The sequence below is a fragment of the Pomacea canaliculata genome, linkage group LG1 (genome assembly GCF_003073045.1).
Source record: "Pomacea canaliculata isolate SZHN2017 linkage group LG1, ASM307304v1, whole genome shotgun sequence".
Lineage (NCBI taxonomy): Eukaryota > Metazoa > Mollusca > Gastropoda > Architaenioglossa > Ampullariidae > Pomacea > Pomacea canaliculata.
In genome coordinates, this window is record NC_037590.1 from 43258393 (window position 1) to 43273553 (window position 15161).

At 39.4% G+C, this 15161-nt stretch overlaps 1 protein-coding gene across 3 annotated transcripts in view; it reads left to right on the forward strand.

The window, feature by feature from the left end:
• LOC112560272 overlaps window positions 1–15161 on the forward strand; it is a 42641-nt gene that overhangs the window by 20982 nt on the left and 6498 nt on the right. Inside the window, exon 1 of one of the 3 annotated variants that reach the window (XM_025232090.1) lies at window positions 4605–4981. The exons of the other annotated variants lie outside the window; for them this stretch is intronic. Coding sequence (XP_025087875.1) covers window positions 4904–4981 — 78 coding nt within the window. The 5' untranslated portion in view covers window positions 4605–4903. Of the gene's footprint in view, window positions 1–4604; window positions 4982–15161 lie in introns of those variants that run through there. 3 annotated transcript variants of the gene reach the window in all.

Below are 15161 nucleotides of genomic sequence, written 5' to 3' on the forward strand. Positions count from 1 at the left end.
TACAAACCAAACAGTATAACACAGATAACTTATGTTGAGTACCAGCCACAGTCGTTGATGATAAAAGAGTGCCCTTGTGTAGTTTTAGAAATGTTACTTATGCAGTTCCCCCTGAGTCGTAGATAGCAATGATACCAGTCTCTCTGTCTCTACAGAAAACTACCAATATAGGGACTCGGAGTCTTTGCCTTACTTAGGTGAAGTCAAAGCCGACAATTCGCACTAAACCGTTGGTGTCTAGTAAGATGGAAGTCCTCGTGCTTCGCTAGCTTTTCACAAAGTGTAAGGGTTCCTGTCTGATTGGCAATACTGAGGTATTGGTATGCAACTAATTCGTTACTGGCTTTCTGTGTTCCCGATGGCCAGTGCGGCCCCTTTGGTTGTAAGCGATAGCAGATAATTTTAGGGTGACAGCGAGTGGTGGGGGATGTTTTTATGTTGGTCAAACGAAAACCGACAAAGAAAAGGCGTCGCATTATGGGGGAGGGGGAGGGAGACCACACTCGATGTACCGATGTACTGTCCGGCTGCTTTCTTCGCTCAGGCTTCAACACAGCCTGCAATTAGCATGGCAAACAATAACGGAGTGTCCCAGATCTGATCGTCAGAGGTGCTAGAGCCTCCACTTGCCTCAGGGCCCGCTTTTGTGACGGTGATGACCGTCTCCTCTCTACGTTCCCCTACCTTTCTTCAGTTCCTTGCTCTTTGTGAGAATTACGTCTCAAATATTGGGGGGGCAAAAGGATATTCCTGCCCCCCCTGTATTTTCCTTGGGGGGTCGGCTGCCCCCGCTGCCCCCCTGGTTCCTACGCCACTGGCTATACTGCGAGGTCTAGTCACCTAGAGACACGTGGACAGGCTGCTATACTGCGAGGTCTAGTCACCTAGAGACACGTGGACAGGCTGCTATACTGCGAGGTCTAGTCACGAAAGACTTTGATTTTTCTGACTGAGATTCACATTAGCCTTCGTTGTCATAATAAAGCATTGGATATTTTTGGTTAAATACCAACACAAAAAAAAAATATTAATCATTTACAAAATTTAAATAAAATTATAAAAATGATATTAACCAACCTAAAATTTAGAGATATGTATCTGCCTATTCTTTGTTTATTTAGTTTACTTATTTTATACTTCATTTAAAATTTTAATTTTAATTTAACCATTTTATTTCTAACTTTATTTTTTAAATGAGTGTTAATGTTTAATCTTTTGAAGTTTTCAACTAAAATAAGGTCTTTATATTGTATTTATATTTTTTATGTCTTGTTTCTTTGGTTGCATATTTTGTTACACTTATTGAATTTTTTTATTAGATGTATTTACTATTTTCATTATATTTTCACTTTTTTAAGTTTATACAGTGTTTGGGTTTGGTAGACGTGCCTGTGCATTAAACAGTAAAAAGTAAATACAGAATGTCATGTTGATATTATTTAGGATAAAATAGTCACTACCTAAAACAACGCTTTAGCATGATTGTAGTCACATAATTTTTTTTAAGTTCAGTGCCTTTTATAGTCTGCAATATGGATGTTACACTTTTATGAGCGTGGTTGCTAGCTTCATCGGTAATATCATCATCATGATCATCATCATTATTATTAAACGAGCGTTTTCGTCATTTGTCATAACATTCCCTCCGACTGGTGCAGTCACTCCCTGTGTTTACTCGTTGCCGCTGATGTTGATCACTCGGTCACACGCAGCCACACACGTCCTTCACCTAAACCTTGTTATTGGTGGGAGGACAACTCATTGTGTGCTTGACTGTCTTGATAATTGCGATGTTCAGTGGTGTCGTGCGTAATTTTTGATATCATGACTATTTTAGTTTGTTTGTAATACGTATTTTACCCTTGACACCAGGAAGAGCAATATTAAATAAAGTACTTTATATGTACCTTCGTTCAGACGTGATATGTGTGAGACTCCGGTCTGGACGGGTTGCATGAAGGTATATGCCTCAATTCCATACAAATACGTGCCGACCTCAGCGTTTCCGAATTCAGTGTGGACACCCTACCTAACCGCAAGCCCTTGAACCAGAAGACTTTGAAGAGCTTCAGACTGTTGCCCGCCAGAGCTGCCCAGGCCCAGGACAGCAAACAACCATCTGAACCTGGCACTGAGGCGCAGTTCGAATCTTTCCCTGGGACGTCCTCTCAGTCGTCCTGACAAACCTTGAGCCAGTCGTCCGCCATCCCCAAGACTGGTTTGTTCTTAATGAGGCAGACTTTAACGCGCTACTTTCAGAAAAAAAGATTCGTGCAAATTACAGAAAATACACATGGTGAGATAACAAACAACCTATGTCAAATATAACGCAGGTATGTCTTTATGTTCAGTTTCTTTCTTCTTCCGTCTAATGTCTGCTCTTTGTGGTGTATCCTGGACGACTGAGGATTTACAGCTTCCTTTTATTTACAACCTTCAAAGACGCCGACTTTTTTTCAATCCGTTAAACGGATATAAATATTTTCTAGCAAGTGGGGTTGGGTGGTTTTTTAACACCTAGTAGATGCAGAGAACAAACAGCGTGTCAGAAATAATATGTGGGAAACGAGGAAGTTTAAATTTAAGCCAACCTGGTTATCAGCTACCATGAAAAAAAAAAAAAAAAAAGAAAGAAAGAAAAGTAAACAGCGGGACAAACCCAGCATGGAACAGGAATCAGTCATGGCTTCGTGCCTTATCTGCACCTTGTTGACTTGATCTGCAGTCCACCTGTTTGAGGATTATGGTTTTCTGCTCCACCTACCCACCCCACTCCAACCCACTAGCCGCAGTTACAAGGGAAAGAATAAGACATGAAGAGAGAAAATGACTGTAGTGTTGCTGAATGCAGATGGACAAAGTTTTAATTATTTTCATAATTCGAATATTTCGTTCGCTGCTTAGAAAGCAGTAGTTGTAGCTCATGTACCCGAACTCTGCCATTTACGACTGGCGTCTTCCAGCGGAGTGTTGTGTTTATGCATAAAATATGTACTTACAAGGAGATAATTGCAGGAAAATATATACTTAGAGAGAGAGAGATAATTTAATGGTTTATACTTAGAGACATTTAAATGAAAATATACTTAGAGATACTTTAATGAAAATATATGCGGCTTGGTGAACAATTCCTGAAGTCTCTTTGATGAAGAACTATATGGATTGAAATATGAGTTAAACACTTGCAAATAATAAACTCAAGCTACATCTGAATATTTCAATACATTGTAGTTGTAAGAAAATTAAAAAAGCAAAGAGTAAAACATGAACGGAAATAAATAAAAGAACGAAGACTTGATACTGGTTTACAGACATACATTACTGGTATGTAAAATTCTTGTACAGAAGATTGTTTAAAATAAATCACTGGAAACGGCAATTTTTAAATACAAAAACTGGTTATTTACATAAATACAAAAACTGAATATTAACGTACACACAGAAACTGAATATTGACGTAAATAAAGAAACTCATTGTTGCAATGTTCCTGCGGGTCCCAGGATCTTGTGCCCAAGGGGCAAGTGGGTGAGAATGAACGTTACCACCCGCGTGAACAATCGCTCGACTTTTAGAAGGCGAGTAATGGGCGGGTGCAGCATTTACCTTTCACCCAGGGTGGAAGAGTTTAGCAACGGCAGAGGACGTATGACGCAACAAGTAAGAATTTAGGTCAATCCCAGAGAACAAAAAACAAGGTGTACTTAGTAATGATAATAAAATTACTAATTATAAAGCGAAAATGTGGAAGAGGTCTGAGGTGAAGTGTTTTACCTTAAAATCACTCTGGGAGAATAATATACCCTGAATATTTAACTAAGCCCTCACTTCCTCAATCGCATCTGTTTCTTCTCCTCTCTCTGCTTCTTCGGGTAAAATGACTAAGGTAGCCGCAGCAGTTACCAAGGTATGTTTTTGACAGTCTTGTCTGCTATATTGCTGTATTACTTCCCATACTCCTCTTACAGATATGGTCGCTTTGCAAGCCATTTGGGAAAGCCTTGAGAGGAGAAGGGTGTTGCAAAGCTTCATTGCAAACAAATCTTGCACGTAAACCTTGAAAACATTGCAACTCGAGAACAGCCCTTAAAAACCTTCGTAAATGGCATATTACCTGAACTAACTTCTGCATCATATCGATAAAACTTCTTTTTTCCAATCCTACAAAGTATGTATAGGCTGTGCCTCTAAGAAACGACTTGAAAAATGAATAAGAGATACATGTATTCCGGAAGTACATGGCTGCTCAACAGTTCCTTTGTGAAAGGACGAAGAAAGCAGTGAAAACACGCGAAGAATAAATTGAAAGGTAACTAGAAAAGATTTTCATCAAGAGTAACTAACTCATGAAAGTGAGTCAAACAAAACAATCAGAGCCATACTGAGGTTTTCTATTCTAGAGGAAGGGCGAATCACCTAGCACTAACAAATATGAACCAATGACACACTACCTGTTTTCTAGTAACAAAAGTCGTGTAACAGCAAAACTGGGTGGTGGTCTATTTACTTACATGACAGTAACAATAGACTGGGTGGTGGTCTATTTACTTACATGACAGTAACGACAGACTGGGTGGTGCTCTAAACTTGACATCACACCATTATTCCACGGCACCACCCACCACTGGGCGCTGTGTATTCCTGCGCGCGGTCTGTGCACTGCGTCAAACTGCAGGCGCCCCCAGTCTGTCCCCGTGCGCACTACAGGCGGCAGCAACCTTCCAGTTCCCTGTTTATTATGCTAAAAAGGAACTTCAATTCTCCGATATTGAGAACGACGAAAAGGGGACTTACAATACGTGTCTTGGATTTAAATAAAAGGGTTACAGGGTCGAAACCCCTCTTGCTGCTCCAGAACAGTTGAAAGAAAAACTTGTCACCAAAGCGTGGAAAGGATCCCTTGTCATGATGCGGCGGCTTTTCGTGTGCGTCTGCTGCACTGTACCTGTTGTGCTGTGTGCACTGGCTTGGCACAGACAATGGGTGAGTAGCAACTAAATGCTTTGTGCTTTCTTCTCCTCACTTGTCTGCTTCGGCGATGATGATCGTGACGAAAATGGGCTGTCAATGTGTGTGAGTGTGTTTGAGAGAAAAGAAAGGAAAAAGAAAATTAATAATAATAATTTTCTTTAGCGCTATTCCCATGTAGGCTCAACTCGCTTTACAATAGTGATACCAGTCCTAAACGCAAGTAGTCCACACAAACATAACCAAATGAAAAAAAAAGTGTTGGTAGGTGGGACTGTGTCGCCACATGAGGCAACTGGCTACATCGGTTGTCTGACCACTTGAGTCTGTGTCATGGACTGGACTACCATGGAAACACCAATGTCCGGCGTGCGCGCGCACACATACACATTGCTCGCCATGACAACAGTTCACAAGACATCAGAAGGTTTCAGTCCTCGCTGCTGATACACGCTTGTTTCCTTTTAAGAGCACCAAATCAACAATACACAATAGTCGCAAAAGGTAAATGGAGTCCAGTTCACAAAGCCGCAGACAAACAGATTAATTAAACAGAAAAATGAAGGAGCATGTAACAAATAACAGGGACGAAGCTCATCCAGTCATCGCGGAGAACAGCTGATGTTTTATGGCCTTAGAAAAACTGTAAGATCACTGACTAGGGTTTTTTTTTAATTTGACAAGCGTACGTGTGTCTAAGTTAATAGTTGACATATTGCCCTCAATTTCCTTTTGAAAGAAATAAAGATTTCATGTTACAAAGTACCACTAGCAGTATACTTGAACAATATAAATAAAATTTGTGAAAGCTTTATGAAATTTATCTTCAGAAAGAGCCTATAGGTTGGAGCAAGACTTTTAACAATTATAAGGAAATCGATTCCATCCTTGTCACAAATTGTATTTTTTCTGCTAAATACATGTTTATTTAACTGCAGTGTATCACACACTATCTTTCTCTCTCACACACACAAGCACACACACACACCGATCTCCGGTAATGCATGCACACCACGCACAGGCGGACACAGAGATGAAGATAACATTTCAAGAGCCATTCTACACTAGAGAACGGATACAAAAATACATAAATAAGATAATATGGAATTTTTAATACTCAATGATTATCAGATGGTATTTTTTAAAAGGAGAATTGAAAGGGTTGTGCTGACCTAAAAATAACAGACATTCGCAAGCAAGAAATAAAATAGCAAATGTTAACATAGTAGTACTGAAAGTTCTATTTTTTGTGAAAACATTTAATTTTGAAAAAAAGAGCTGTAGATAACAAGACACACAAAGAGTGCTCGGATTTTGACAAAATGTACTTTTGGTCTCAAACCTTCAAAGAACAGGAACAAATCGCCAAGTAGACAAATTAATATGATTTTCTAGCAAAATATCATCTCTCTCGGTCTCTCGCCTTCACTCTCAACTCGCTCGTGATCTCAAGGTGCAAGCTGAGGAGTACTAACTCTTGTATGCTGTTTAATCAACGCCATCTACAAGATATTGTCATCCTCATCTTCATCATCATAAAGGCTAATGAAAGCTATGCTTCACACAGACAACATCAAACAGGAACGGACAACAAGGATCAGTGTTAGCATGACTTCTCAACAAAAAAAAACCCCAAAAAACCAAAACAAAATATTTTCTTATGATTTCAGCAAACTGCTGTCTTGTGATATGTGATAATAAAATCTTTTTAGGCCAGAAATTGTAAACGGCCAGCGAGACTTGCTTATCTTCACTTTCCTAAACAGCTTCGCCATGTTCTTGACATATTTCAATCCTCTGGACATGATTGAGACACGTGAGCACTTCTTCAGTCACAGCAAAGTTCCTCGAACAAAAGTATACAATGCATTGCATGATCGTCTACACTTGGAAGAGAGATGTTTGCCTTTGAGCCCCTAAGCCGATCTTCACCCATTTTATTCATTTTATTGAGGCTTGTAAGCTGCTCAAGTGTTTGAGAACAAAACTGGGGCTGCACTTTATTGTGTTTATTGTGGTTTTTTATTACATCTTGGCACGGAGCTCTGTCAGACGACTGATGTTGTAAACTATTGCTTATCTCACCATCGTGTTCAGAATGATGGAGTTGACAGGACTGTACAAAGACAGTGAAACAGATTGACTGAGGAAAGGGCAATGACTTGTTTTATTTACCTTCAGTAGCGGAAATTAACTCTCAAAATTTGACTTACTATTAATATTATCATAGTAACTAAGTCAATTTGTTTCTTTAGCGTGTTCAAATCATTTATTATTTAGCATTTTAGAAATTTGTCAATGATCTGCATTGTATATAGGCATAAATATTGAATATAATCACTGCATAACAAATTGTGAGTTCTACCAATGCCAAGAATGTTTTCTTTTTCGGTAATTTTTTTAGAACATAACCCCCTTATCTTATAAGCACCACAACACAAGGAAAGGGTACAATGACAATGACAATGACAATGACAATGACAATGACAATGACCAAGTTTTTTTGTCCCGGTGGGCAATATGAACATGCAAAGGTGCTCTAGTCACAAAAGTACAACTAAGAAATCAAACTAAGAAATAAAGTTCGTTGCAAGGTGCAGCGTCTAAAGATTTCAACATAAAAATATCAGCAAATGAAAAATAGCAAGTGACAATATATATAGAAAACAAACTTACATCAAGAATATTCATGTGCGCACCTACAACATCACATACACACCACTGACACCTGATCTGAGGTGGAGCAGCTGGACCACAGATGGCACAAATGATTTCAGGTGTCTATTAGTTTTACATATTGACATGAAATAGCGTTGACATCAGCTTAGTAATACAAAGTCTGTCGGTAGTACATGTTCAGGTATTGACAACATGCCTGAAACTTTCCTTCCTGTTTGTTGGTCACAGAAAGAAGCCAAATCTCTCTGTTTGATACTAATTATTTATTAGAAATAGTATTAAAGAAGCCAATTTAGTAAATTACTAAGCAGAAACATCAAGTATTTATTCTTTATAGTCAGGAGCGAACTACCAACTACCAAAGAAAGCGAGAACTGGCTTTGTATGTTGTGCTGACTGATGTTATTTTCAGATTTTGTTGGTTGGTAACTCAGGGAAGGATTTTGTGAAATTAAAAACTTGCTATTCCTCTGCTATATTTAATACTTCATCTAATTGAATTAATGTATGTTGTGATTTAGAAGACATAGCTTTAGTGAGATTGTTTTATGCTGTTTGTAATCTGATGATTAAATCAGTTCAAATTCTGAACAAGTTCTACCTGAATTTTCACAGCAGTAGTAGACTGGTGATTATTTATCTTTTGAATCAGTCCACCGTGAATGTTAAGCCGGAACAGTATCAAAATATTAAAAGTGCACTAAAGATAATGTTTTAATGAAGCTGTAATGCTGGAGCTGGTTAAAGACACAGCCAGGGACAATACAGAGCCAATACACACCCTCCACCTGTCTCCTGCTCTGCACTCGGGACTAAGAAAACTGCAAATTCTGATTGAATATTGCCACAGGACACCCACTTAAACCAAAGCACTTTTCGGTCCCCTCCACTCTGCCTCCCACAAACTCGCTGACACCCCCACCACCACACCTTTGTGTCTGAGCTCCGGATGTGGTATGGCGAGGGCATGTGCCTGGGTCACGTGAGTTTGAAAAATCCTATTGACACCAAGCTGAACAGAACTCCTCTGTGATGAATGCTGGACTTCAGTCCTTTACTGTTTTGTACTTCAAAGAGCCAGCGACATTAATATAATGTTGTATCCAGCGTCTAGGCAACCCTATTGTCCACATTAGCAAGATTTGTTATTAAGGGTACCTCGCTCCCTCCACCTGCACCTTCCCCTTGGCGGTGGCTGAGTCAAGACCTTTCTCTATTCGCGGCAGAACCACCCGGTCTCGGTCTGTCAATAAGGGTGTGGTGTTAATATTCAGCACATGCGCAGTACACGTTAGTCGGAAGCGATAATCAGTTTGTTAGCCAGTCAGTGTACCGAGACACAAACGTAAAGATAAACAGATCCTGAAGAGGACTTTGTCTGTATGTCATTTAAGTAGTAAAATATGTCGTACCAACAGATGGAAATAACTAATTTTTCTTGCTTTAAAATAGTTAATTTTTAACAACCGTTACAGTTACTAAGTTGTGCTTATGGTTGTGCTGATGAGTAAAATGTTTACACGTTAGTTACTGTGCATCTACTCTTCAAATGAGTAAAAATCGAGTTTATTTTTTAAAAACCGCTACACCCCTCCGTCCAATGCCCCTCACCGGGAAGAAAGGTGATGACAGGAATGACAGTGTGTTGTGTAATGTTCTCTCCTCCATTGCTGTACACAGTGGAAGAGCCAGACACAGGCAGACCGTGCCGCACTCTTCCATGCAGTCAGCAGGCTGTCACGCTTGGCTTCCACTGTTTTGCTGTATTTCAGTTGCCCGCCACCTGAAATTATTACTTCAGCAAGATCAGGTCATTGTGACCGGGACTTTGCTACACTTGAAACTTCTCTATCATTCATATTACTCTTAATATTAACGCAGAAGTCGTGAAGCTGGTAACAAACGCGGACAATGACAGAATGGCAGCCAGCCAACGCACAGACATCAACCTCCGCCTCCTCCTCCTGTTTCCACACAGCACTAAGAAAACTGCTAAATGCTGATTGGACGCTGCCATAGGACACTGATTTCAACAGAAGACTTGTGGATAGGAAGGGTCATAGACTATGGAAGGGTGTAGGATGTCCAACCGCCAGTGTTTACTGTTGCTGGCGCCTCTGTTCCTGTTGTTGTCTCTTGCTCTTGGTGTCCAGTCGGCTGTGGTGGTGAACTGGACTGGTTGCCATGTCCCTCATGTTGCCATAGAAGTGTAGAATATAGGAATATGACAACAATTTGATTTTAGATACTGTATTTCTCTCTATTGTGCTGTACCTTCATATTTTTTATTTTGTCTGTTTTAATATATTTCGGTTTTTGTCTTTATAAATCGGACAAAGTATGGTTTGCCACCATCTTTACAGTGTGTGTACAGCTTTTATTTTTATAAAGGTGTTTAGATTTTTACTTTATTAGCTTTATTAAGCTACTCTATCTTATATAGTTCTTATACATTTATACATTATGTGGTTATAGTTCTGGTTATGGAGGAGGAAGGTACCCCTATTTCATATGCTTTAATTTAGTTTACAAATATTTTAAATATAATCACAAGGCAAGAAGTCTTATTAATTTATTTATTGTAAAGTTTATGTTTTGGGTTTGGTTTTTTTATTAGTATTCAGGACAATGTTATCCAGTTTGTACTCGTTGCTGTTTATCTGACTCCAGAATTTGGATGCCTTGCCACCATTGCTACCACTAAAGGCAGTATAGTATATCATAGTTCTGTGGGTGGTTCAATGCCACTCTATATTTACCTAAGCTTGATTCTTTTTGCACTCGCTGAAACAACAGAAGCATTTTTTATCCGTCCACGTCAACCAAACCTACACACTTTTATAACAAACCAATAACAGTATTATGTTTAACTTACCTGACAGAAAATTTTACCTTACTTTCACCTTTGAGATTTAATTTAAGGTTTAGAAGCGACCGATCTGTGTTTCTTTCTGCTTCTACGTGTATTTGAATGACAATGGGGCGAAAAGAAATTGAGAGTTGATTCAGGTGCGCTAGTCGGTGAATTGTGCGAGTCTTCAATATCACAGTCAGCATTTCACTTTGACTCGGTGAAAGGAAAGAAAGGCACCCAGCTTTGTCCCTCTAACCCTGGAATTTAATAAGCGAGTTTTCAATGGCAACCAGCAATATCTGCGGGTGTTACCGCCAACTGCCCTCATGAGGGTAGGTCCACCCGACATTCGAAGTGGTGTGGACCTCGTGTATGGCATTTGTGCATGTGCCACCCTCTACCCGTCTTGCCGAGACAAAGTTAGAAAAGATGTCGAACCGCTCAACACACCTTTACAAGACCAACCACCTTTTCGCGTTTAGAAATTGAACGGTTAACCAGTAATAATTTAAATTAAATGTAACCTTACAGTTAATTAATTAACAAAACAGAGCACTATCACTAGTCAGTTAGAAAAATGTGTAAAAAATTTTTCCTTATCATTATTTTTATTATTAGTAGTACTATATGGTGATATGCCTGCATTCTGACTGTTTTGAGAATTGTGAACAGTTACTACTGAATGGTGTCCAGTGACACTCAGCAGAGCGACTGGAAACTTGAGGAAGCTTTATTTTGTTAGTTTGCACCTGGACTTGTTTACTTGCACCTCGTCAGTCTGTCTGCTGCTGGCCACACCTTGGTACTTCTACTGTCTCTCATGTTGATGGACTCAAACTGTATTCATTTCTTGTAAGCTGACAGGGACACCCTGACTTGCGTGTCATGGAAAAAGGGTTGTTTGTTTAAATTAATACCTGCTACAGTTAATGACATTTAGAAGTGATACTTCACTTACCCTTTAGGATTTTTGTTGAGTAGTAATATAGGAGCAGGGACAATCTTTGTTAACCAAGTCTTATTTTTCAGAACTAACAGTCGGTAAGGGAGGGTGGGTAAAGGCTTGCACCTGCCATTCAGATGGTCTCATGTATTCCTGGTAAAATAAGGGCATTGGGCAACATCTGGAACTGTGGTACTTGTAACAACATGATGAAAATACTGTCTTTAGTAGAGGGCACTAAGGCAACCTTGTATAACATCTATAGTGGCTTTTGATCTTCATGCTCAGACATTAAGATGTTGATACTAATTTTTGTCCAGACTCGGACGGACGCCATAATTCTGGCAAAAATGCTTTTAGCTGAACATTACATGTAACAAAACTGTGTTTTAGTTTTCCAGAACAATTATCTTGCACCACAAACAAACGATCTCACTGTAAAGTTGATCGCTGACTTATTTACTTGTTGATGATGAACGCAGAAGGCATGGCCATTTGTTGACATCTGCCTGAATGCTAACAGCATCTGCTTTCTATAGGAGTGTATACTATCAGTCATTATGAGCCGAAACTTACCTGTTTATCAAGGATTCTTCTGAATTTGATTTCTTGAGATTTGTTTTCTCAGTATGCAGCGAATGCTGACTGAAATGATGATAAGCTCAAGGATGATTAGAATTTTGTCTGATTTAAAAAAAAAACATTTACACTTTTGACAGTAAAATGTCTTCAGTTTGTGAATGAGAAATGAGTCTGTACTAGTCGTTGACATTTTGCCCCATTACCATATCGGTCCTTTGTTAACACATTGTCTACATGTCTACTCACTCGTTTTATATTACCACGGGATGATACTAGGTTGTATGGCAAACAGAACTGTGTACAGACAAATGACAGTCACTCTTCACAGACAACATTCAACAGGACAGGAGGTAGGAGACAATAGAGAAGTGTGGCTGCTGACTGGTGGCTGAGGACATGTGATATCTCAAGGGCTTGATATGAGTGAGAAGAACAAAACAGTTTTGCGTCTACTGCGTCTGTTGGTTTGTTATTTGAGATGCTGTCAGTCGACACATTTTACTGGCATTTTAAAGTCAACAAACTACTCCAGGATTTTCATGACCGATATTCTAAGGTTGGGAAATGTTACAATGACAAATGATCTCCACGATAGAGGAGCTAAGCATTAATTAAGAGCACTCTGGAAACAGGCATTGAAAAATGTATTCAGAGTAACCTGTACAAACCATGATATTCTGTCAGAGATAGCAAACGGTCATCGACATTTGTTTTTATAGCATGTCCACCTTCTGGACATGATTTAGAGACCTGAGTATTCCTTCAGTCACCACAATAAATTCACGTTTCTCGAAACCAGCAAACAATGCATTGAAGGTACTTGTTAAAGTCATAAGGTCTACACTTGGAAGGGAGATTTTTGCCTTTGAGCCCCTGTGTCGACCTCAACACCATTTTATGGGGGCTAAGAAGCTGCTCAAGTGTTTGGTTGCACACAATGGAAACTACATTTTATTGCAGAAAGGTGGAAATTTTATAGTTGTTTTTTTATTTCTTTATTGCTCTTGGCCCGACGATGAATATCACGAGCTGTGTCAGACGACTGATGGGTTGTAAAGTATCGCTTATCTCACCATCGTGTTTAAATGACGGAATTACCTGGACTGTACAAAGGATGAGTTCCAGAAGACGTATGGCTAAGGCATGGATTACGTGAGTTAAAAAATGTTATTGGCACAAATCTGAGCAGCACTCATGTGTGATGAAGGCTTAGGTCGTTTATTTTTGTGATTCAAAGAGCCAGTGACAGTGACATAATGTTGTAGCCATTAAAGGACAACACGAGCGCTCAGCAAAAATCGCTGAAAATACAGCATGAAGTGTCCCATACACATATTCCGGTGGTGTTTTAAGACGAAGAGGTACCAAAATTATTGAATTAACTTTTGTTTTCTTTAGCACAACTAATTTGTCGAGATGACAGTAAGTGACGAAAGGGAAATGTTTCTAAAAATAGCGTCGCGTTCATGAGCTGAATTCGAAGAGATAAGATGCCATCCTCTGCAAAAGAAAACAGATCAGGGCACAAGGTGCTATTGCTGAAGGTTCTCTTCGACACTCAGATGGACTTAGTTTGCCCTCATTAGGAAATCCTAATGTGCGAGCTCGAAAAAAATAAATTAGAATTAATGAGGACAAACGTATGAGAAGCTTAAACAGGAACTCGTGCAAGTATCAGTAAGTAAATAGTAATTTTTGCATGCAGTTAAATGAGGAATAATAAATGTTTAAATCGATAAATATGCATCAAATTACTGCTATATTTTTAGTGGTAAAAAGTCAATATCAGCAATCGGTTGTAAATATAAAATAAAAATGCAATGGCAGAGGTCTGTATTCCAAAATCAGCGGCTTCATTTTCTGGGGAAAAAATCGCTTTTCGAACACGACAACCTGAGCGATGTTTCTTTATCTGACTCAAGACAAACAGATTTTTGCACTGTTACATGTTCTACTGGCGAGTATGAGAACTCTCCAGTATACGAGAGTAATTTTCTCCTGCTTTCCTAGAGGCAGGGGGAAATGCCTATATTTGAAGTCTTATATCTTGATGAATTGAGCATAACTATGTACTCAAAGTTTGAGAATTATTCTTTTCAAATGAAATTAACCCCATCATAAAGAAAGCATGTTGCGCTCGGCTTGTCCTTTAAGGGGTCCTGTCGCTCCTCACACTTTCTCTTTCCCTTGGCGGCCGCTGACCTCCATCTTTTCGCTCGTGGACCAACCAGCTTCAGTTCATATACTCCTGTGATGTCTAGACTGAACATTTCCCACAGCTCGGGGGCAAAAGGTCGGGGACCTTACACTCCAGGCAAAATGAGCTTGGAGCGTGCTGTGTGTTTTATAACTAATACCTCGTGGGACATCCTTGTCGTCTGTGGATCACTTGAACACACCTGCAAGTTACATTTGAACGGTTTTTTAAAATATATTATAAAAAAATAAACCTTTAGAAATGGAGTTATTCTGATAATTAATCGAAAGCGTGAACTAATTTGCTCAGATCATTTCAAACTTGAAAATTCCTATCCTCCCTTAATGGCACACCTAAGCTGCTAAAGTCGTCTGCAGTGCCATCAACTTTGTTCGTGGAGGATGCCGCTAAAGCAGATGCCACTGACTGACTGTATTTAAAGATGAAAGTACGGTGGGTTTATTTTTAGGTTGCAGCAATATTGTGAAGACTTTTGCATGGCCAACTTTATGCAGTTATGTGGTTTTATTTCCCGACAAGTTAGTGGTTAAAATACTCATTTTTAACCCCTGCAGTGAGAAACTCAGGGTTCGCTTCTCGGGACACGCTGTGTGACAACTGTTTGCAGGGCTGGGTAGTGAGGGTTTACTCCGGGTACTCCGGTTTTTTCCTCACTTTGTTTTTTTCTACCGTAGTGCGAGATCATCTCAAGGTAGAAACATTTTTTCGACTAAATAAACCAAGCAAACATTTTATCACAGCCCAGAAACATTCATAAACCTATACTTGGCAACATTTGGTATACAGGATCATGACCTGGTACAGTTCATAGCTGTGGCCAACTCAGTTTGTTGTCCTTCACTCGAACCGCTGTTTCTGTTAGGCTCAGGTATTTGTGTGAACACTGACATGCACACTGACACACTAGAACAAAGGCAAA